The sequence below is a fragment of the Crocodylus siamensis genome, chromosome 9 (assembly GCF_052110815.1).
Source record: "Crocodylus siamensis isolate JL-2025a chromosome 9, ASM5211081v1, whole genome shotgun sequence".
Lineage (NCBI taxonomy): Eukaryota > Metazoa > Chordata > Crocodylia > Crocodylidae > Crocodylus > Crocodylus siamensis.
Window position 1 is genome coordinate 41,231,389 of NC_143403.1, and position 22,056 is coordinate 41,253,444.

The 22,056-nt window shown below is 47.0% G+C and overlaps 1 protein-coding gene across 1 annotated transcript in view; it reads right to left on the reverse strand.

Moving 5' to 3' along the window:
- The window catches only part of CARMIL2 (capping protein regulator and myosin 1 linker 2), a 123,521-nt gene that overhangs the window by 60,585 nt on the left and 40,880 nt on the right, over window positions 1–22,056 (reverse strand). Inside the window, exons 16-26 of the mRNA XM_090062483.1 lie at window positions 21,122–21,198; window positions 18,332–18,436; window positions 16,656–16,725; window positions 15,355–15,436; window positions 14,326–14,422; window positions 13,613–13,670; window positions 9,636–9,808; window positions 5,617–5,685; window positions 3,952–4,045; window positions 3,764–3,859; window positions 3,066–3,194 (exon numbers count right to left, since the gene is read on the reverse strand). Coding sequence (XP_089918609.1) covers window positions 3,066–3,194; window positions 3,764–3,859; window positions 3,952–4,045; window positions 5,617–5,685; window positions 9,636–9,808; window positions 13,613–13,670; window positions 14,326–14,422; window positions 15,355–15,436; window positions 16,656–16,725; window positions 18,332–18,436; window positions 21,122–21,198 — 1,050 coding nt within the window. The remainder of the gene's footprint in view (window positions 1–3,065; window positions 3,195–3,763; window positions 3,860–3,951; window positions 4,046–5,616; window positions 5,686–9,635; window positions 9,809–13,612; window positions 13,671–14,325; window positions 14,423–15,354; window positions 15,437–16,655; window positions 16,726–18,331; window positions 18,437–21,121; window positions 21,199–22,056) is intronic.

Here is a 22,056-nt window from a genome sequence, read left to right on the forward strand (position 1 = left end):
TGCAGTAAGTATGGGGTTACTGCAAAGAGCTTAAGATGGCTGGCCAGGCAATACTCTTCCCATCAGTGGTGGCAAGTTAGACTATGAACTGTGTCTGTGAAGGGGTTGCAACAAGTTTCCCCAGGACTACAGATGAACAGGATGCTGCACCCCTCTGCCCACCTGCCTGACTATCTCCTATCACTGACACCTTCCCAAGCCTCATGCTAACCCTACTCCTCCAGTTCACAGCAAGGGAACATCTTAGGAGGTCTACAAGAGCTTTGGTGGGGCACAAAGCCTGGAAAGGCTTCCCCTCAGTAAATAAATTAATCCAATCCCCATTCCCAACTCTGAAGTTAAGAGCTGTCAAAGAAGAATCCTTCTGGCACCTGGCAGCTGGAAGCAGAGATGGGAGACATTTTTCAGTTAAAAAAAAATGCACTTTGGCAACGCCAAAACATTTTGCAAATTTGTGTCAGTTTTGCAAAACTGTTGTGCTGAAAAACAAAATATTTGAAAAGGCTTAAACAGGTTTCACTGCCACATGTTCAAAACAAAACATTTCCTTTTTCTTCAAATCTCTTCAGTTTTATTGTAAAACCTTAAACCCTCTAAGTCTCAGTACTGCTTTCCATCAAAAACAAAACTTGGGTTCACCAATTCCATTTTGATTGCACAGAACTGCCAGCCAAGTCGGGGAAAAAAAATCAGCTCCCCACTTATATCCTCTTTCACTGGAAAGTATTCAGTTACCTTCCTCGATTTCTCCTCAAACTTAAATTCTTCTGCCCTTTTCTCTGTGGACAAGCCCCTGATAGCAGGATTTATTCATGTAGCAGGCTTGCCTATCTTCTCCTGACTCCTTGGGCTTAGAGAACTGCCAAAGCGATTGGTGGGGCAAACCCACCAATCAGAGACTAGCAGGGGAGGAGCCTAGGGAGGAGTCTGCCCCACCCCTACATCGGGGTGAGGCAAGGAGTGGACCTAACTGAAGACTGCACTCCACCTCCCCCTGATTCGCCAGTCTTCAATCTGGTGGTGGAGCCCCAAAAGTGTATAGCACAGTACATGGGGGGGAAGAGACAATGAGGGACGGAGAAGAAAGAAGCTGGGGCTGAGGAAAACCTGGGGAAGAGCTACCCAGGGGGTGCTTCCTGTTACCCTGAAGAGCCCAAAGACTCCACCGTCAGATGGGAATGGCAGGCAGCCATGTCCCCAGTCCCTTGCCATGAGAGAGCATGGTAAGCCAGCATAGGCATCACTGTATGGAGGGTCCAAGAGGGACAGGGACCTTGGGAGCCACTCGAGGTGGCTCAGGTCTCCAACCCCGGCATGAGGCCAGCACCAGTGCAGACGCCACCAGTGACAATGCATAGGGGGTGCTCGTTACCCAGTGAGAATGCTGGTGCACCCTGACAGCCAGCATTCCCAGGCAGGGTGGAGCAGCCGAGAGCACTGGTGCCCCCCTGACAGCGCCAGCTGGGGGAGTGGGGGCACCATAAGTGGTCCCCTCATGGCCAATCGCACTCACTTGGAAGTGCCAGCTGTGCACTGCTGCCACTTGCAGGTTGGTGGGATTGGCCACGGGGGACCCCACCCAGTTGCTGACTGTCTGCTGGGGTGGGGGGGCGGGGTGGCAAGTGCCCCCCACGACTCAGGCTGAGTCATTGTCAGGCTGAGGGCCTTTGGAGGGGGCAGGGGGCAGTTTGGGCCCCATTCTCCACTGCTGGGTGCGGGGGCCCATGGACAGCACATCCTCCACAGTACAGTGGGCCTGTACTGGAGCCCCAGCCCTGGGCACTCACAAGGTGGCCAAGGCACACAACTGGCTGAGCAGGCTGAGCCATCCAGGCATGTGAGCCAGCCACAGACCTAACGTGGGGACTGAGACAGAGCGCCCACTGTAGAAGCCACTTGCCTAGCTGTGGACGAAACCCCAGGAACCCCTTACTGGACCCTACTCACCAGGAAGCGCAAATTCTCAGGCAAGTGGTTTCCCACCAGGGAGGATCATAGTGGATAGCCCCATCGGAGGGGTTTAATGCTAGAGAGAGAGAGAGACTCCTCTAGAGCGGGGTATTTGGGATTACCAGATATTCTGAAGTGTTTTTTAATTGCTTGCTGTCTTATATTTTGGAGTGTTTATTAACTGTTTATTGTGCTTTATAATTTGGGGTGCTTACCCATCAATTGTTGGGACATACTACCATCTGGGAACCTGTGGGCGAGGTTTCTCTCATGGGTCTTGGGGGACTGCTATACTTACCTGTTCTGTTATTTGCTGACTTGAAAGATAAATATTTACATATAATATATTCATCACCTATCCAGTTTATTCTATCCCCTCCTCTTTCATTCTACACCTGAATAAACCATGTATATAGTTACGATATTATGTCCTGGTCTTCCTCTAGAGACACTGGAGACGGGGAAGCTGCGAACAAGCTGCAGTTTCCATCTCCAGCACGTACGCTCTGCTGACCATCCTCATCTACTGGAGAGGGGAGTACACTCTCTGGTACACCTGGGTTACATTCGCATTAAGTTCATGTTTCCCAGGAAAAGAGCTAGAAACTGTTTTGTTTAATTCAAAGGGAAACTCTGGTCTCCTGATGACAACCTCGTTTGATTTCTGAGCCTCTGCCATGGTACAGTTTACATACATGTAACTACTTTTAAAATTAGAGAGTTTCAATTTATCTTTCCCACTGGGTAGCTCAGCCAGGGTAGCTCCTACACTTTTTATCACAAGACGAGGAGACTCTGGGAGACACGCTTTGGAGTTCTCCATTTGTGTGTGTCCAATCCATGTCACATTTGCTAGGATTAATTCTACCCCAGCCCCAAACCTAATGCACAAATTTTGACAGGGATTTTCCTTTGTTTGTTGCAGCAGGGGAAAAGGGAACAATACTGGACTTAAGACAGAAGTGCGATCAAAGTCCTAACAACTGGGTGGGAAGCACGATTCTCCTTTATCTGATCTTCTTCAGGACTAGGCTAAAAGGCAGGCAGGAATGGCCAGAGTGGTGGGAACAGCATTGTGGTGCACATCAAGAAGCAGTAATAAATCAGAAACTTACACTGATGGAATGGTTTGCATTCTTAATGGCTTCCTCTGCACTGAGGATATCAGCTTCCACCTCTCTCCCCTGGCATGAGTTCAGAACATCGATGTGCTTCTGTACACTGAGGCACAACTCATTCACCATCTAAAGCACAGCACAGCCAGTGGTTATACATCAGGGTATGGCTACAGCAACCCTGCAGTCTGAAGAAAGATGGCCTTGTTTCTGAGGCATAGGCCTGGTATGCAAGGGCTCCATGACCAATTCACTGGGTGACATTTGGGAAGGCCACTGAACCTGTACCGTGCCTCAGTTTCCCCAGCTACAGAACAGGAAGCCTGGCCTTTGCCTGCTTCTCCAGGAGGTTGTTAAGATTTGCTTATTGGTATACAATTAGCAAGAAGGGCAGACATTGTCAGCCCCTGACACTAATATTGCTATAGCTAATTGTGAGAGCAGACCATGGTACCAGCTAAGGAGGGGCAGGGGCTTCATTCTGTTCTGGTGTTTGCCATCCAGAAGCAGACTGCTGGGTTCAATCCTGCCAGCACTGAGTGCAGAAAAAGGTGCAATTTGCATGAGTTACATCCACGTAACTCCAGTTACAACCCCAGTGCACTCTAGGGCCCGACCACCATTCCCTCAGACTTCCAGTCCTCAGCTGGCTCCGAGACAGGTGCAAATCAAGACTTTGGAGTTTAGCTCCCCTTGACCTGTTCAGATGAGCTGGTCACAATCCCCTGCTGTAGCCGAAAGGTTTGCTTGGGCAGAGTTCGCCGCATCTGGTTCCTCATTAGGCAAGATTGTATCTGCAATGTGCAAAAAGCCATGTCAGCAAGAAGGGTTTGGAGCCACAGGATCAGTGAGCAGCATCAGGCCCAGCCCTGCTCAAGAAACCAACCTTGTGCACCGCTTCTTCTGTTTTTTCTGGATTGTTCCGATATGCTTGCATCACATCACTCATTGGCAAAGGCATGGACTTCAGGGTGTAATTCCTAAGGAGGCAACATTATTTAGTTAAGATTAGAAGAATATCTTGAATTGTGATGGTTCTTGTATTCCCACAATGCTGTCTGATCGTCACACCCATGGAGGAGAAGTGCTGGTACTCCCTGCTGGGGGAACATCAGCACCCTTGCACAGAGCTCTGGCTCAGGTTATCTTCATAACCTCCATCATGAAGGTACAGTGCGAAGGGGCGGAGGGGGGACAGGAAGACAGACATTTACTTGCCAGCTCAAATCACTGTACATTTCAGACCAGAGCCCCGCACAACTAGCTTTGTCCTAGCTGAAAAACCAACTTGGCTCAAATGCACTATTAAATTATGCGCAAATAAAAACTAATTGTGTATTGTACTACTAGATATCACCTCACAACTGAAGATTTCAAAGCACTTCTACCTAAACTATGCATGCTTTTCCTAACTAGGTGCTTACATGTTTGCTTTCACCGTGGTATCCAAGTACCATCCATGTAACAAATTTAGCCTGTAGTAGTTCCAGCAGGGAGGAAATCAGTATCCCTATTTTATACATGGCAATCTCAGGCATGAAGGGATTATTAAGACCAAGGCTGTATAGCTAGGCCATGGCAGTGCCAGAAAGTAGATTCAGATTTTCCAAATCTAAGAAAAATACCTTAACCCCAAGTCCATTTTATTCCTCAGATGTTAGTAAAGTATAATTATCCCCATTTTAAAAGGGCAAGGTGGTGAAGAACAGTTATTTGCCTAAAGCCATACAATGAATCTCTGGCAGACCTGTGAAGAGAATGCAGGTCTTTATTCATAGTCTTTTCCAGAAGCCAACCCCCTCCCCCGCTAAGTCAGAGCTATGTTGCTGACTTACGATGCACAGACACTATCCTCTGAACCAGGCCTCTCGTTTGACTATAACTCACAGAAAGGGGGAATGCAAGTGGATGCAGTACCTAAATTATGCTGTAAAGCTGCCAAGGTTACTGACATCCTGCAAGGGAGCCATACCACTTTATTTGCAGCTTGAATTCCAGATGGATTTGGATCATAAAGTTCTAATCCAAAAACTGGATCCAAAAGTTCAAGAGGCCCTGACCCAACTTCTGGCCCATTTCTACTGTGGGTGGGACTTATTATTCATGGAGAAGTCAAAAGAAAAAATGGCTGTCTGATCCTGCCTACTGAGGTCCTCTCAGTGGATTGTCACTTCCAGGTGCTGCACCACAAAAGTGCTGTAGAAATTTTTTTTCCCCAAAATACTGCAGCTCTTGGTTGGATACTGCTCCTCCCAATCTCAGGCAGGGGCTTCTAAGCAGCCAGGCTGATTTTCAAACATCACCACTGACAGCATTATCCATGAACTATAAAAGGTAGTAAAAACTCTGGCATATTACTGCCTCTGCTTTCCAAAGGAGCTTGAGGTAAAGGACCCATATTTTCCAAGAATGCATTCTTAGCACTTTCTGAAAAACTGATATTTTTAAGATGCTTCAAATGGAGGATACATCAAATTCATTCATGCCCTCAGCAGCAAATCCTGCAGGATGGCACTAAGGATCTAAGGCAGAGACTCATCCACTCCCCTACCTTTCCAAAGCATGTGCAACATCAAGGAAACCATTTGCTGTTGTGTTGTTTCTGTCCCAAATGACTGTCCTGGGAAGAGAAGAGACATGTGAGACCCCTTCCAAGAAACAGTTCTCCTTAGGACCTGTTCTCTAGGTGAATTAGAAGCAGAGATGGGGCCATCTCAAAGGCAAACTTCCCCAGACACCTAAGCAAGCTTGTTCAGTCCATTTCAAGGGGACAGAGGATTATATTCTCCACTGCAGGGTTGCCAACTTACAACCACCTGGACTGGATCCAGTCCAAGGAACCACTGGATCTGGGCCACGCAGCTTGGGCTTCACAGGTGTTTGGTAGCAGGAGCTTTGCCTGTCCTGCATTGCTCTGTGGCTGGGTACCTGGGAACTTTCCCATGCTGGGCCCAAACTGGGCCCAAACTGGGCAACTGGGAGAAGCAGCAGTGGAGGGGTCCTAGCACTAGCCTACCCTGGACCCAAACTGGGCCATTTCAGCCAATGGCTGGAAAAGCACTCCCTTCCAGGGCTTCTAAATCCAGGACAGGATTTGAAGAGATCCTGCAGGCAATTTTAGGAAGCACAAGCAGCATTAGTCATCTGGGAGTTGGAAAGAACCACAGGCTCTGTCTGTTCCCAGTAGCCTCAATGAAAGATGCCCTTTATATGCAGCCCAGGCTTGCCTCTTCTCTACTGCAAGGGATGTTATAAAAACCGCAAATCAACCCACAACTTCTTACTGAGGTGTATTTGAATAGGGCTGAGAGGAGTAGTGCCCAAACACTTCTTGCCCTACTGTGGCTCTGGATAGTGTAAAAAGCCAGTGGAACTGCAATTACCTTCAGTCAGAGAAAAAATGAACCCAGCAACTCACCTGTGTGGTTTGCTAGTCAATTTACTAACACTATTCAGAGCAGTGAGGCTCCCATGCTGAGAGAAGGCGTTTTTTCAGGTTCTCATTATGCAAACAGCCCCATTAAGCACAAGACTGAGAATTAATCGAGTCTGCTCCTCATTCTAATTAGAACACTCTAGCATCACCAAAGCATCATGTATAAGCCCCTACGGGTTTTAAAAATGACCACTGGGGCGCTTTAACTAAAGCTTCTCAAATGAGCTTTAGTTAAAGCATCCCATAGCCATTTAAAATGTATGGGGGCTTAATACATGTGGCACTGTGGCATTTTAATTAAAGCAGCTCTCCAGCAACCATTCTAATTAAAATGCTCCCCCACCCCCAACCCTGAGCTTGTGTATAGGCACCCAAAAGAGTGGTTACACCTCAGTAACCCAAGCAACTCTGGGGAAAGTAGCAGGGCTAGGGTAAAGCATCTGGGTTGCCCCACTTCCTTCTGTGTTATGTGGAAGGGTGCTAAGGGGCACAGCTGTCCAGACTTGCACTATGACTTGGTCTGAGCTGAGAGGAGTCAAGGAGCAGCCATTCTTTCCCTCTCAAAGCAGAACAACTTCCCAAGCAAAGCACAAGACAATGGCAGTAGGAATTCCCCTCCTCAGGCCCATCTCACTGCTGAAGGGGCTTGGAGCCAATCAGTGACAGTGGTGCAGGAGAAATGCCCCACTCCACCAATAGCAGTTTGGGTAAGGGCAGCACAGGACTAACCAGGAGCCCTGTGGGATGGACAGTGCCATTCTCATACACCTTTGACATACCGGATGTCAGGCCAGGTCCCTTTCTATGTTCCAAGGGGCTGATGGATCCAACAGCTCTCACCTTCTCCCAGCTGCCTACCCATAGTGCCTAACAGGGAGACAGACATACCAACAATCACAGGGTTTCCCTTTAGAAGCTACAAACCCTGAATTCATAGCCCTGGTTCCTACCCTGTCCATGATGCTGCTTGAAGTGCATGCAGAGGGCTGCCAGGTAATGGGATAATTTGTGCTGATAGGCACTGGCATGGAGATGCAGTTGTAGAGTAACAGACACCTGCTATGGAGGCTTAGCCATTACATCATCCATGCATCACTAGCACATAGAATTTTAAGACATGCTTATTTAGGACCAGCTGATAACTGAGAATGTGCTTAACAGGAATGATAGTCTATCTAGAGACTGGCATAAAGTAGAATACATACTAAATCTTTATAAGCATCAACTAGTCATTGGAAACAAACACAGGCTCAGAGGTAGATCCAGGGGAGCTGCTTTGGGATGGTCACACCTCCTTTCCATAACAAAGGTCATATGCCAGCTTCTCCACTTCACTGTGCCTGGTCTCCTGTGGTGCCTGAGGCACTGCTGGAGCCCTGGCCTGGAGTGAGACATCTGGGGAGACCAAGCAGGCAGCAAGTGAGGAAGCAGGAGCTGCTGTCCCCAGCTGAACCAGGGTGTGGGAAGCCCTAGGACCACTCCTGACCTGCTCTAGCTGGGGACTGTGGGGAGCAGCTGAATGGAGGTGCCAACTCAGCAGTGGTGGCCAGGTTGAGTCCCTGTCCCCCCTCCCCCACCACATTTCCCCCCTGGCCCAAGGGCTCCAGCTGCAGGGAGGGCTGGGCAGGGCTGACAATAGCAGCATCCATAGGTCCCCCACTTCCAGCACCTGCTCCTAGACTCTGAAGGGACACCTCAGGGGTGGGGCAAGGAATGGGAGCACTTGGAAGAAGGGATTGCCTACTGATATCTAATGGTAGGCCTGGGAATCTGGGAGTGCGGCGAACAGTGGTCATAAACTGCTACAGAATCAGGGGCCCTGAAGCCCCAGTGGACATGGCCATCAGCATCAGGGAGCTGCGTGAAGACAGTGCACCACAGCCTTGGTTAACCATCTGGCCTGCCACTGCTTGCATACCTCTACTATCCAGCCAGCAGCTGCTTGCCCCACAGCTACTGTGGTGGCTGCCTTGGTAATCAACACCACCATCCTGAGTCCCAGGCTAGATCTAGTCTGTAAGGAGTCCTGAAGTTTGGATCCAGCTCAGGGCACAAATTGTAACACCCCTGTGCTAAACAAGTCACTGATCCTTTCAGTGCCTCAGCTTTTCCATCTATACAATGGCATGGACCTGCGGCAGGGAGGTGGTAAGGATGCTTCAAGGATTGGAAAGTGCCCAGACACTACAGTGAGACACAAGACAAATATCTTGGGCACATAGAGAAGGAGCACAATCAGAACCCAGGAGAGGGTATTTAGAAGAACTAAAGATGCTAATAATAAGAGTCTTTATCGACTAATCACTGTAAGGGGAGAAGATATGGTATGGGGTGGAAGGAAAGGGAGTGTGGATAAGATCGAGGTGGCTTGGCTGGGGAGGTGTGAAAGGACTTGTGATTAGCTGTAGAGCCTATCCTGGGTTCCAGCTCATGATTCTTTAAGACAGAGTTTGAACAGAAGTGGCTCCAGACTTATCTGCATGGAGACTTCTGCTGCTCTTGCAGTCCTGGGGCAAACCCTAATTCTCCAACTACATTGGCACATCCATGCTGCTGGCAGAAGTGTCAGTGCAGATGAGGCACTGGGAACTTAGAGGGAGGCGGCTCCATGCTCATGAAGCAGCACTACTTAAAGCAACCGTAAGGATTTCTGGAGAGAAGAGGCCTTCCCAAGGTGAATGAAGCATCTGACTTGGCAAGCAGAAGATGAGATAGTCACAGAGGGACAGGAAAAAAGGGAAGGAAATGAGGAGAAGTTTCTCTCAGCTGACCCACAAGGAAGCAGTGTTAGGCACAGGGAGTCCAAGGTAAGAAGAAGAATGGGGGGGAGTGCTAAGTAGGAGGGAAGAGGGAAGGAATCTACCATGAATTTGATTGATTCCACTTGGTTACTGAAAGCACACAGAAAGTGATCCAGCACTCAGACTGTCCCATTCAATCCAGGAGCTCTGTGGCCCTTCCAGAGACCTTCACTCTTTCTTCTTATCCAAGCCCCCCCAAGTTGGCATCCACTTCATTAGCTGTGGAAGCCTCATGCAGCACTTTCACTGTAGCCAGGACAGTGCCAGGGCACACCACACCCCTACACATGCCCAGAGAGCAACAAAGGAAGTAGGGGGTCCAGATCCTTTTACCTGAGCTTTGTGTTGATCTGCAGGGCCTTGGCTAGCATCCTGGCTCCTGTGTCACCCATTGTGTTCCCGCTGATGTCCAACTTGGTAAGGCTAGTGTTACTGCCCAGGGCATTCAGAAGGACATTGGTTCCTAATTTCAGCCGTGAGTCAGCTACTGACAGGGACTGAAGAGGCTGGAAATAAAATAAAATAGGGAGAAGTGTCTAGGCGTGCCTGGTAATGCAGGATCCTGGTTTCTCTCACATGTGCATGATCTCACTGCACAGATGGAAACCTGGTGGCTGCCAGTACAGTAAGATTTGTAGGTCCCTTTCCTCCCCCAAACCCCCTGTGCAGAAAGGAGAAAGCCAGTGAATGGCAGAGTTCCCCCAAAAAGTTCCTTCTGAAGCATCCATTGCCCTCCACATGCTTTTTGATCTTCAAGCTGCATGCTGGGTCTCAGTGTGCTGCTTTGTAGTTTCATTGTGATATGGGCCTTGGCAGTCACTAACTGCAAGGGAAAATAATAATGAGAGCAAATTTGAGCCAGATCAAGATATCACATCTCACCAGAACCTGGATGTAGCAACTGGAAGTCTCTCTCATAAGGAGGACAGGTATGAGTGAGAAACCCCCATAGCATCATAGGAAATCCTGAACTTCTGGAGATTGTCTAGTGTCATCCTCTACTCAAAGCAAGACCATCCCTATCCAAACCATTCTATACAAATCCTTGTCTAACCTGTTCTTAAAACTATACAAACAAGTCTATCATACAATTACAAGACACATAGCCCAAAGATACCATGAACACCCCCAACCTTTCACAGGTAATGCCAGAGGAACAGAGCAGAGCACTGTCAATGACCTGCCAATGCAAGGATTGTTAAATATACTCAAGATACCCAAGGAAGAGGACCATGCCCCCTGCTACAGAGGAAGACAAAAACTCCCTATAGTCTATACCAGTACAACTATGGGATAGAATTCTTCTTGACCTCAAATATGGTGATCAGTCTGCCTCCAAGTAGAGGGGCAAGGCCCTCTAACCAGGAACCTCTAGGTTTTAGTCCCAACAGAAGCATCGGTACATCCCAGACAATATCTCTAGCTTTTAGTGCAAAATCCCCAGCCCTTACTTACATCCAGTGCTTCTGAGGAAAGCAAAACAATCCCCAACAGCTATAGCAACTGGAGGGGGAAGATTTCTTCCTGGTTCCATGTGTAACCAGCAGAGCCCAGAAACTTTAAAAAAACCCCAGATATCCTCTACCCTGTTCTACAATTTAGAGACCGCAAACAGCTCCACACATCACCCTCCCCTTCTGTCATCCTTTCCCCCCAAAAAACTAATCCCAGCTCCTTTGAGCTTCTTCTGTAACTAAGTCAGTTGTAGAACTGCTTCATTTTGCTGCTAAGCATGGTTCTCTCCAAAATCGATTTGCTCTGGGCTGCAGAGCCTCCCAGGCGGCATGAATAGGATATACTCCCTTGCAGTCCAGCTAGAACCTTTAAAAGTTCCCAGGAGAGTTACCTCCCCCATGATGGGATCATCCTCACCTGCTCACGTGACTGCTACTATTGGTGCAAGCAGTCATAACAGGTAGAGAATGAGGATGGAGGCAGGTTACTTAGTCTGCACAGTTTCCCCTTCTGCACACTGTACATGTTTTATTTCATAACTGCCATGTGGCATTTTTCACATTTATGTAACTTTGTAGTCTTATCTTTTGAGTCAGCCCAAACCAAAATGTTTGTTTAGTAATAGCTATAACCGAAATCCTAGGAACCGAAATTCCTATAACCGAAATCCTATCCTATCCAAGTATTTTGTATCTGCCGCGTGCGCGAATTTTGTATCAAGTTGCGCATGCGTACTTTGTAAGTTTCTTTTCTATCCTGTAAGCTTCGCTTTTGCAGAAACACAACCTATATAAAAATCTGCCTAGCAACACCCATGTAAAAGAAACTATCCTATCCCTGCACGCTTAGCTTATGTCATAGTTAGTGTCATAGAGGCGGTCCAACCAACATCAATAAAGAGGCAAAGAAGCAGGAAACGGCAGAGACGACAACTGGATAAACCTCAGGCTTGATCACCCTGTTGCCGGTCCTCAGCCTCCCGTCTGGGCGTATCCCAGCGAAAACCCATCAAAGGCCTCGAAAACCCAACAACGAACATCAGCCTCTCAGCGTAGCTTAGACCGCATACCCGCTTCTACCATACCTCCGTGCTTATACTTTAGCTGCAACTTCACTCCAGCCGGTCTTCCCTCTTATTCGTAAGAGGGTGAGGCCAGGTGAGTTGAATAAACCCTTTTACTATAAATTTTGAAAGCGTATAGCATTTCGCCTACTTGCGCCAGTAAGGCAAACCTCGAGGGCGGTCGACGAGCCACCTCTTATCCCGCCCCACAAGCCGCGTACACGTTCGCTCCGTAAAGTCCGCGGCTCACCAAGCAGCGTCAGAGTCTCTAATCCGGCATTTCGCAACACACACTATGGATAGCACTGCCCTAGTGCACAGGGCTGTAGCAAAGATAATTACACTAATAATAATTAGGTGCTCATCTGTAATCTTTGGGAGGAGGTGGGGCAGGTAAGTATCCTAACAGATATGCATTCCTTTGATCCATAGTACACAAAGAAACCAGGAAGAAAAAACACAGGACAACGATTCAAGGGAAAGGCAGTAGATGAACAAGAGCAGGGCTGCACCTGACTTGACGTGAAGCCCAGCTTGGGCAGGAGGGAATTCTGTAGGACAAAGCCACTGTGTACACACTATAAAAGCCTGGCAGTCAGGCAGGGTCAGAAGAGGGGAAACTAATCTAATGAGATCTGGGCTAAACAGACTAGTTTTGCCTTTGGTCACAGCTGTTTAATGCACTATGCAATCTTTACAGATTTTCCTTTAGGTCTTAACTGCAAAGATAAAGTTATGTGTGCATCTGCACCTTTGCCCCTTTTTTCTTTTTTTGTGCTGCTTTTACTATTTGAAATGGTTTGAAAGGGATTTCTTTACATTAAATTTCCAGCTGGGGCTAAGCTGTACTCCACAGAAGACTCCATGAATGACTGGAAGACTAACAGGCTTATGACAACCTAAGTAACGAGACTGAAAACTAAGCACCTGACATGGAAAGAATGTTTAAATCAACATTTCTTCCTTTTGTTGTTATTATTAGTGTTTGTTTGTTTCAAACTCAATGCCTGACAACCAGTTAGGAGAAAAGATCTCTTTGCAAAAACATCAACATTTTAATTAAGTGTGGTATATTCCAATCATGTTTCAGTTCTCTGGGCCTAAGAGTAAACCTTCCACAAAACAGGGAAGACTTGGCTTGATATCCCTTATATTTAAGGTAGAAGGCAGGGCAGAATGGCACCTTAGAGACTAATTCACTGAAAGAGGCATAAGATTTCATAGGCAACCACCTACTTCATTAGATGGTATGAATAAGTATGTCTTTGTAAAGCAGAAAAGAACTGAGCCAGGTATTTTTCTCTTTGCCAGGCATGATGACATGAGGATCTAGTCCCTGTCTCATCTAAATAAGCCTCAACTGCCTACTTAGCTCCTTGAGAATAGACTCTATGATATTAGGTCCTTCTACACAAAATAAGAGTCCCACCACCTTCCTTCTGGGCTGCTCTTCAATCCCTCCATGTTTTGATGCGTCTCCACTGCTCCTTGAATTGACAGACAGACTCTGCAAGCGCTTGATTCCTTTATTAACACTGGGAAGCACTTACATCATTCATTCCAGATTAAGAAAAACAACAAAGAAAGAACAAATGTGTCTCCATGGAGAATAGAGATGGTGGATCACTGACCTTCTCAGAGGAAGAGAAGAGAATCTTCCATGGCCCAGCTGTCACTCACCATAAGGCAATGCTGTGCACAGAGGCTGTTGCCACAGAGCAAAGCCTTGCACTCATTCACCTCATCCTCTTGGTTCAATAATATGACGATGTGCATCACAGCAAGTACTTACACAATCATCCTCCTGTGTGAGCTGAACAATTCGGTGAAGAACATCAGCAAGACTGTCCCTAGGGAAGAGGGTCAGAGCTGTCAGTTATAATCTTCAACCTAGGGCCAAGAAGCTTGAAGGTGCGTTCATGTTGACTCCTAGTTGAGGACCATTCTGTTTTGGCTTAATACTACTGCCAACAGGTAGCACAACAGAATGTTTTTTCCCCAACCTGCAGGTAGCTGTAATTTCTTCAGAGATATTTAATGCACCCTCTCCACTTATTGGTCACAGAGTGGACAGCTCTCCCTCTCTCAGGCCCCAGCCCCACTTCAGTCACATTTCCATCACATCTGCATTAGGGCAAGTGCACATGAATGCAAAAAGCAAGTGGCCCTGCCCATGCATGCTTGCACTAGCTACCTATCCCAGCACAACAGGCCTTGGGGAACTGTGACAGCAAATGACAATACAGTAGGGGCTGCAGTATCATGGCCGAGTTGTTGATCATGGTTCTAATTTATAGGAACAACACAATATAAAAAAGGTGCAGTAAGCAGAAAGCTGAGTGGTTATTAACAAAGGATAATGATATTTGGAGCTGCAATTTAATAAACAAATGTAATTTTACCACTTACTTAACATATTTCTATATTTATAGAAAACAGGTATTATGATCATGCCTATCAGAGTCCTACCTAGGTACAAGCAAATATATGTCATGTTATACTCACTTGGATTTGATGCTAAAATTCTTTCCTAAAGAGACATGCCTAATGGATTTGCTTCTCCCAATAGACAGCACCAAAGTGACCATATCAGAATCAAAACCTATAGGAAACAGAGTGACAAGAATCATCCAAAATCAAGTCTGATTGTTCTGATCTATCCAGCTCCACCCTTTTTAAATACCAAAATCTACCTTCCTAATTGTAGGCCAGGCACCAGACATAATTGTCCTGTGATCTTAAGGCTTCCAGCAGAGCACAGCAACAGAAATGTCTATGTGCAATATGACAACTAGAGCTTTGCAGGAACCATCAGAAACCCCACGATATCAAATTCATTTTCATCCTGAACTGGAACAAAACAAAGGAATTTGGACAATTCCTCTTTCAACTGCTCATCTGATTATAAAAGTTAGAAGGCAAAACATTTTGGAACAAAAACCCATTTCAAAGGAAAAAGCAAAATGTATTGTTCTCACAATATCAATTATCAAATAATGCTTTGTTTCAGTTTTTTCCTTTAAATGAATTTTCATCAAAATCAGCAGGTCTCCCTGTTCCTCAGTGGCAGCCCATACCATCAACCAGCCCAACCTGCAACACAGTGACAGTGTACCCACAAGCCATACATACCATGCTTGCTCCTGCTTTTGACATGAATTAATAGAGACAGAAGCAAAAGTTAAGCACCAAATAACAGCAGTGGGATTTTTCTGTCATAGGAAGAGGGATCCCAAAGAAAGAGAGAAACAAACCTATGACTAGGTGGTATTCACACAAGCTAGTTCTTAGATCCCTGTAATACCACACAATGCATGGACAGCTCAGGGGGCCACCTCACTTTGGAAAAATATGCTCTGCTAACTTTTATATGGTTATTTTACTGAGTTCATGGACACCTGCCTTAGTGACCATTGTGGCAGGTAGTCTATCTTGTTTTTTTGCTGAGCAATAGCATGCAGCTTTGTGCCGAAGTGAGATGAATACAGTCATTTCCAGCCGTTGTGAATAAGAAAAAAACCCCCATACACTTACCATTGTCTGATAAATCCAAATCACTAATTGAATTGGCATCAAAAATCAGATCCTGGATCACCTGGGCACCTGCAGATCTCAGCTTCAAATAAACAAACAAAACATAAAAACCCATAAAAAGGAACATTTTCACTTCTATAAACAAACATTTGGTAGTGGGAAAGTCCAGTCAAGGATAAACAGAGCTAGAATCATTCTGAAATACGGGGCAAACATTCCACCCACTAAAAACTACCTGCTGAGTGTTTTCTTTTATTACAAGATGAATTTATTGCAACGGGAAACAGAAGTAGAACCATCAGTGAAAGTGCTTGAGAGATGCTGTGTGTAGAGGAAGCAGTATCCCAGAGCACTGAGACAACATGTTTTAGTCATGGGACACACAAAGCACTTCACAGAAGACCACAGGCATCACTATCCACATTTTGTGGATGGGAAGGCAAAGGGATTAAGAGAGCATTTTCAAAAGACCCAAGTGACTTAAGAGCTCAAGCTCCAGCCTCAAAAGCCACTTAGTAGTCTTGGTCCCATTGACTTCCCAGAGGACTTTTGTCCTTGACCCATTTAAGCACTTGTGAAACTTTCATCCCACCCATAAAACCCTCAATAATGCTTAGAAATTGATCATGATGCCCGTCTCCCATCCCAGAGCCTTAACTGCCCACAGGATCACTTCAGAAGGTGCTGTTAATTAAAGATATCTATAAAACACTGCATAATCCTCAGAGAACAACACTAATGTTCGGGCTCCAGCAGGAAGAGCATGGGGCTGGCTCACTGAATCTCCCAAATGAGCATTCATATGCAAAATGGGCACCATAATACTTAGCTGCTTCTCAGGGTGCCGAGCAAATTGCACAGTACTCAGGAGCTGCAGGGTGCTACTAAGTTGCTTTATATTATTAAAAGCATAGTACAAATGCCAGGGATTTCATTTAGGACCCCTCCTGCTTTATCAGTGTCAGTGACTTTATGCTGGATACACTCCCTGGTTTTACATTTTTTGCACAGGAACAGCTTATAAAAATGCACAAAATCATAATCAAACAGCAGTAGACAGTTGCCAACTTCCCCAGTGGACAGAAGAGTAATTCAGCACCACTACATGGCTCTGCCCAACCTCGATGTTCTTTAGTGGGAGCAACTTGGGCTGTGCACCCACAGATGCTCAGATCAAAAGCACCAGCTGACTTTGGCTGTCAGTCAGCTTTGGCTCCACTTTAAAAGGAGAGTAGTTGTGTCACTGCAGGGTAGGTCTCATTCCACTGCTCAGCCCCGCCTCCCCATAGTTATGTCCTTACCTCACAGTTACTAAGGTCCAGGTGCAGGTCACTGATCTGACTGTTATATGCCAGACCCTGGAGCAAGGCCCTGAAAATGAAAGAGAAGGAAAGGGTGGGAAAGCCACTGCACAACTGCTGTGGGACATAGAGCAGAGGATGCAGGATACACTCCTTGTCGCCCCAGGGGAACCTTTCAAGATCTATTAGTAACATTGCTCCCACTCACCCTTCAAGGAGAAGCATATGCCCAGAGATGATGGCTAGGTAACGTGCTATCAGTGTTACTATAAAATCCTGGCTGCATAAGCAGTCCTGGTGTTTGTTCCCCGAGCCTACAGATGGGCAGTGCATCCAGACTGCTCTGGAGCCCAATAACAAGCTTCATCACTACCCACTCTGTGTCACTCCCTTACAGCACTGACTTGCTGCCCACCACCACAGTGTAAGAGCACCTTCCACCTAATTGAGTCTCTGATTAAGATTCTTCTGGACTCCATGGAGCATCTGGCACCACATGCACTTTGGGGTCCCTCTGCTGTCCTTTGCTATGCAGTAGGAGGCTCACTCCTAAAGGCCTGCCCTGGCTTCCCACAGGGATACAAATTAGGTAAGGATCAGTTAGGAACAGACTGGGCCCAAAGACCACCTAGTCTGGACACACAGGAAACCTACTGCCACAGAGGACAGCTAGAAATTAATATTAACTGGGCTTTGCACTAAGGGAGTCCCTGAACAGTCTGTCAGGGTCTCAGCACCAAGTTTTCCATGATCCAAAGGATTCAGACCGTACCTGCCTACAGACCAGTGTAGTCCTCTCTCATTCATTTGACCAGGCCTACACAGCCAACAAGCCCTCACAAGAAGCCCAGGGCTCAAGCTCCTCATTCTCACCATTTGCTGTCGCCATTGAAAAAAGGTGGTGGTACTCTTTACAGCAGGGGTGCTCAACCTCTAGCCTATGGGCCAAATGCAGCCTGTGGAGCCACATCTGGCCCATGGGACTCCCCATGGGTTAGGAAGTTCAGTGGCAGGGGAGGAGGGACCATTAATGTCACCTCCCTCACCTTTTACCAGATTATCACACCCACTTTCCTCTATAGTCAGATGGGGTCAGGCCAGGCACTCTTCTCCTTGTGCAGCAGGATCAAGGCTGGGCGACACCCCCTTCTTCCTACACAGCTGGATCGGGAAAGGACCACACCCCCTTCTCCCCATGAATCTGGATCAAGGCCAGCCTGCTCTTTGCACCTCTCCACATAGCCATCACACCTGTCCCAGGTAACAGATTGGGGCCACCAGGCACTCCCCATCCAGCCCACAGGGGTAAGAGATTGAGCACCACTGTTCTAGAGGACCATGTTTTTATATCACATATGCATATGCATATGTATATGCATATGCATGTGTGCACACACACACACACACACACACACACACACACACACACACACACACAGGACACTTACATTCGTTTATCACAGCTCTGATAGGGCAAGGCAAGCCATTGAAAATCTGGCCTACTGTTCCTTGGAACAGCCTCAAACACCAACCATGCATTTCACTAAACAAATGCCAGGCCTGGCCCAAAGCATACTGAGTCAGTGGCAGGGTCTCTACTGACTGCAAGGGGCAGGCTCCTAGTGGATCTGGCTCTGAGAGTCTGTAGGAGTCATGCCAGTGCACTATTTCCTTACCGGAGAACATCTGGAGGCAGCTTGGTTCCGGCCAATGAAACATACTTGAGGACAGAGGCCTTGCTGAAGAACTGCTTGATAGCAGGAGTGACATCTTTCACCCTTCTAAAAGAAACAAAAAAGGCATCATATCCCAACCTATTCTCCCCTCCTCTTCCTGGAATGCTGATTTTTACCAGAAATTCTCTGCATCCCTCTGCTAGTAGCAACGCACACAGCACACTCATCACACATCACTGAACCCAATGCTTTAGAATAGCTGCAACATCTTTCAGGAGAAACCTTCTGTAACAAGCGCTCCTCCCAGAGGTGGCCGTAATGCTCACTGGTGGTCACTCAGCCCCTGTTCTGCCCTCACACCTCAGGTTTGTTCCACTTCACCTAACCTGCCACACCTTGTTATTCTAAATCTTTGAAAAAAGGAGGCTGCTCCAGGGATTCCTTATCCCAAGCTGGTATTCAGGTGTCTCTACTTTGCTTTAAGGGCTTATATATGGCTCAACTGCCCCTTACACCATGCCCATGCCTCACAGATGTTACCGTTCACCCTCAAGCTGTCTCTTTCTGCCCACACCTGGGGACTTCACCCATCTTGGCTACTCCTGGGTGTGGTCTTGGGTCCCTGACCCTGATTCCACTACGCCTAGGGCACTGGGCCTCTGGCCCTAACTCAGCCTCTCTCTGGGCTGCAGGTCCCTGACCCTGTCGGTTTCTGGCTATGGCCTCTCCTTGCTCTGCTCTTGGGCCAGTTGAGATCTACAGGCTCCCTGGCCCAGGTAGTCTCTGGCTGTAGCACCTCCTTGACCTTTGGCTCCTCCTAGGCCAGTTGAGACCTCTGGGTTCCCTGGCCCTGTGTGCCCTGCCTGGGTTATGAGTCACTGACTCTGCCTCTCACCCCTTGCAGGCTAAAGGTCCCTGACCCTCCATGCTTTCACTTAAAACTTGAGGTTTAAGCCTTCAGCTGTGGCCCTACTCTTCAACCTTGGCTCCTATCTTTTGGGCCCTGGCCCCACCCTCAGGCCACCTAAGACCACCACCACCCTTTGTCTTAATTCTCAGACCACTAGCCTACTGATCCCAGCCCAGATGTTTGCCAGGAGCCTTGCTACAGCTGCTCATGAGTTCTTTGCATCTCAGCTGCCAGGTTCAGGCCACAACCCCAGCTCAGGCTCTGGGCTTATATCCTGTAAACCCAGCCCCCTTTTGGGTCATGTGACTCCCAATTGCCTCCAGCAGCACCTGCAGACTGCTTCATCTGTAGTCTACCTCCTCTTAAAATAGCAGAAGTACTGAGCCTCATGCTACACCACCAGATATACAAATCTTTAACAAGGAGGATGTATTCTTATCTACAAACTGCAAGATTCTGGAGGGGAGAGGTCCAGGCTAAAAACAGTACCTAAGTCTCTGACAGGGGAGCACAGAACCCTCCTGCTTCTCATCTGTGACAATCATGAAAACTTCCTTTATATGAGAGACAAACCAGGTTAAGAATACAGACAATGCCTGTAATGCCAATAGACCACATGTACAAGCAGCAACCAGGGCATGAAAAATCAAAGCACAATAAATATAAATGTAACAAGACTATTTCAAATGATCTTTGAGATTCTGCTCAACTGTTATCATAAAGGACTCTATTATTATTTATAATCATTTGCATTTCTACACTTTGCTTTGCTTTTCCATTTGAAACTCTCAGAGCATGTAGTAAGCATTTTAAATTAACTGATCCTCCCTGCCCCCTGCAAAATAATGTATTATCCTCATTTTTCAGCAGGTGAAACTGACGAATAACAATGTAAAAAGAAAACTGAAAAAATCAATGTCACCTAGGAGGTCAGCATCAATGCTGAGCACAGAACACAGATCCCCTGACCACACCACCTTGGTTTTACTAAGTATCCCACCTTCTACCCATTACAGAACCATATAGTCACATATCACTTTATTACTGAAGAAAAAAAATGCTCCCTGCCATAAAGTGCTTACAGCTTGAGAGTTTTGCTTTCATAAGAAAGCTGCACCAGTCTAAGTTCAAGTCCGACTGCAAACCTGCTTGTTCAATTGGTACAAAATAGCCCTGCAGACATGTCACAGCAAAGGATGTCCTGTTGATGAGGTTTAAGCCAAACAAAAAATAATGGAAATATCCGTGTCCACGGTGTGTTCATTCTGAATGCTGTCCCCATTCAGACAGCTGGAGGGAGACGGTTTTTGTTTCCTTGTTTTCTTGAAATTCATAACTAAACATTTGATCACAACAGCACAGAGAGTTCTCCTCAAGAAGTGTTAAGGACAGAGGCTTCATATAGACATTTAATTTCTCCCAGAAAAGTCACTGCTTTCTCAGGAGAAACCACAAGTATACAGATGTTTAGGCTTTTTCTCCCAAAGTAAAAATAGCAACTCTAGGAGAAAAATAATTTGGGAGCAACCAGGATTAAGTCACTCCCAGGAGAGTTTCTGGACAGGCTGTGAGACTTTGCTACAAGGAATGCAGCAGTGTGATGGATACACAAAGCAGAAAGACAACACTGGAATAACTACTAGGTCACCCGATTGGCTGCTTGGGCCCATGTTCAACAATCTTGCCTAGAGGAGAGGGAGCAAAGTGCCATGAATTCATTCCTGGAAGTGCACCTGTGGCGATCACAGCTACTGCACTAACAAAGCAGTGAGAAGCACCTCCAAGCACACAAGTGACAGCATACTGAACACAAGCACACCTCTGAGCCCCAGCAGCTAGACACAGATACAGAGATAAGGGGGGGAAATCCTTGAGCTTACTTGTGTGAATAGATGTTTTTGGAGAGATCCAGGTGCACAAGGTTAGCATGGCATCCCTTGGCTAATGCTGCAAAAAGCTTAAAAAAGAAAGGAAGAACTGTAAAACGAGGAAAGGGCCACCCAGTTCACTCTTCATTTCACCCCTTCATTCCCCATCCTTCCCTGGCCTCAGTGGCTTCCTATGCTACCCTGTTGCTCCTGGACTGCAAGACAATCATGCTCCCACATCAAATCCCTCTTCAAACACCTTTCACCACAGACCACAGCGTCCATGTTTCTGAAGCAGAAATGCTGCTGCCACCTTGGAAGAACTGAACCCCTCCCTGCACACTGCCCTGAGAGGGAGCCTCCACCTGCTCAGCCAGGCTGTGGGATCAGGGACTTATCCCTCCTGCTGTGACCTGCTGTAGGCAGGAGACACAAGGCCCAGGAAAGCTAAATGACTTGCTCAGGTTATGTAGGAAATCCGTGGAACAGCAGAGACCTGAACCCATGTCTGCCATGCTCACTCACAACTGGGCCATGCCTCCTCATTAACACTAATGACAGCTCTTTACAATGGGTTTGTTGCTTGTTTTACACAGACACTACCTGAGGTCTTCAAGGCATTATTCTGCTATGAAAGTGCAATCAAAATGGCTCCCCTGGTGGCTCAGTGACATCTGCTGAGCAGAATGACCAAGTGCTGTTTACTAATCCAAGGAGCTCTGCAGAACAAGTCCCGCTGTGGGGGAGGGGGTTTCTGTTCCTTCTTTCCCACCAACAGACATATTTATTAAAGACCTGATTTTCAGACCTGTCAGCACCTGCAGCTCCTAGTTAATATCAGGCCACCACCAGCTGCACAGCCGCAAGCCAGAAAGAGCAGTGGGGCCACAGGGTATCACCAAAAGCATAAGAGCCCTTGCAGACACTTATTGGTGATGATGACACAC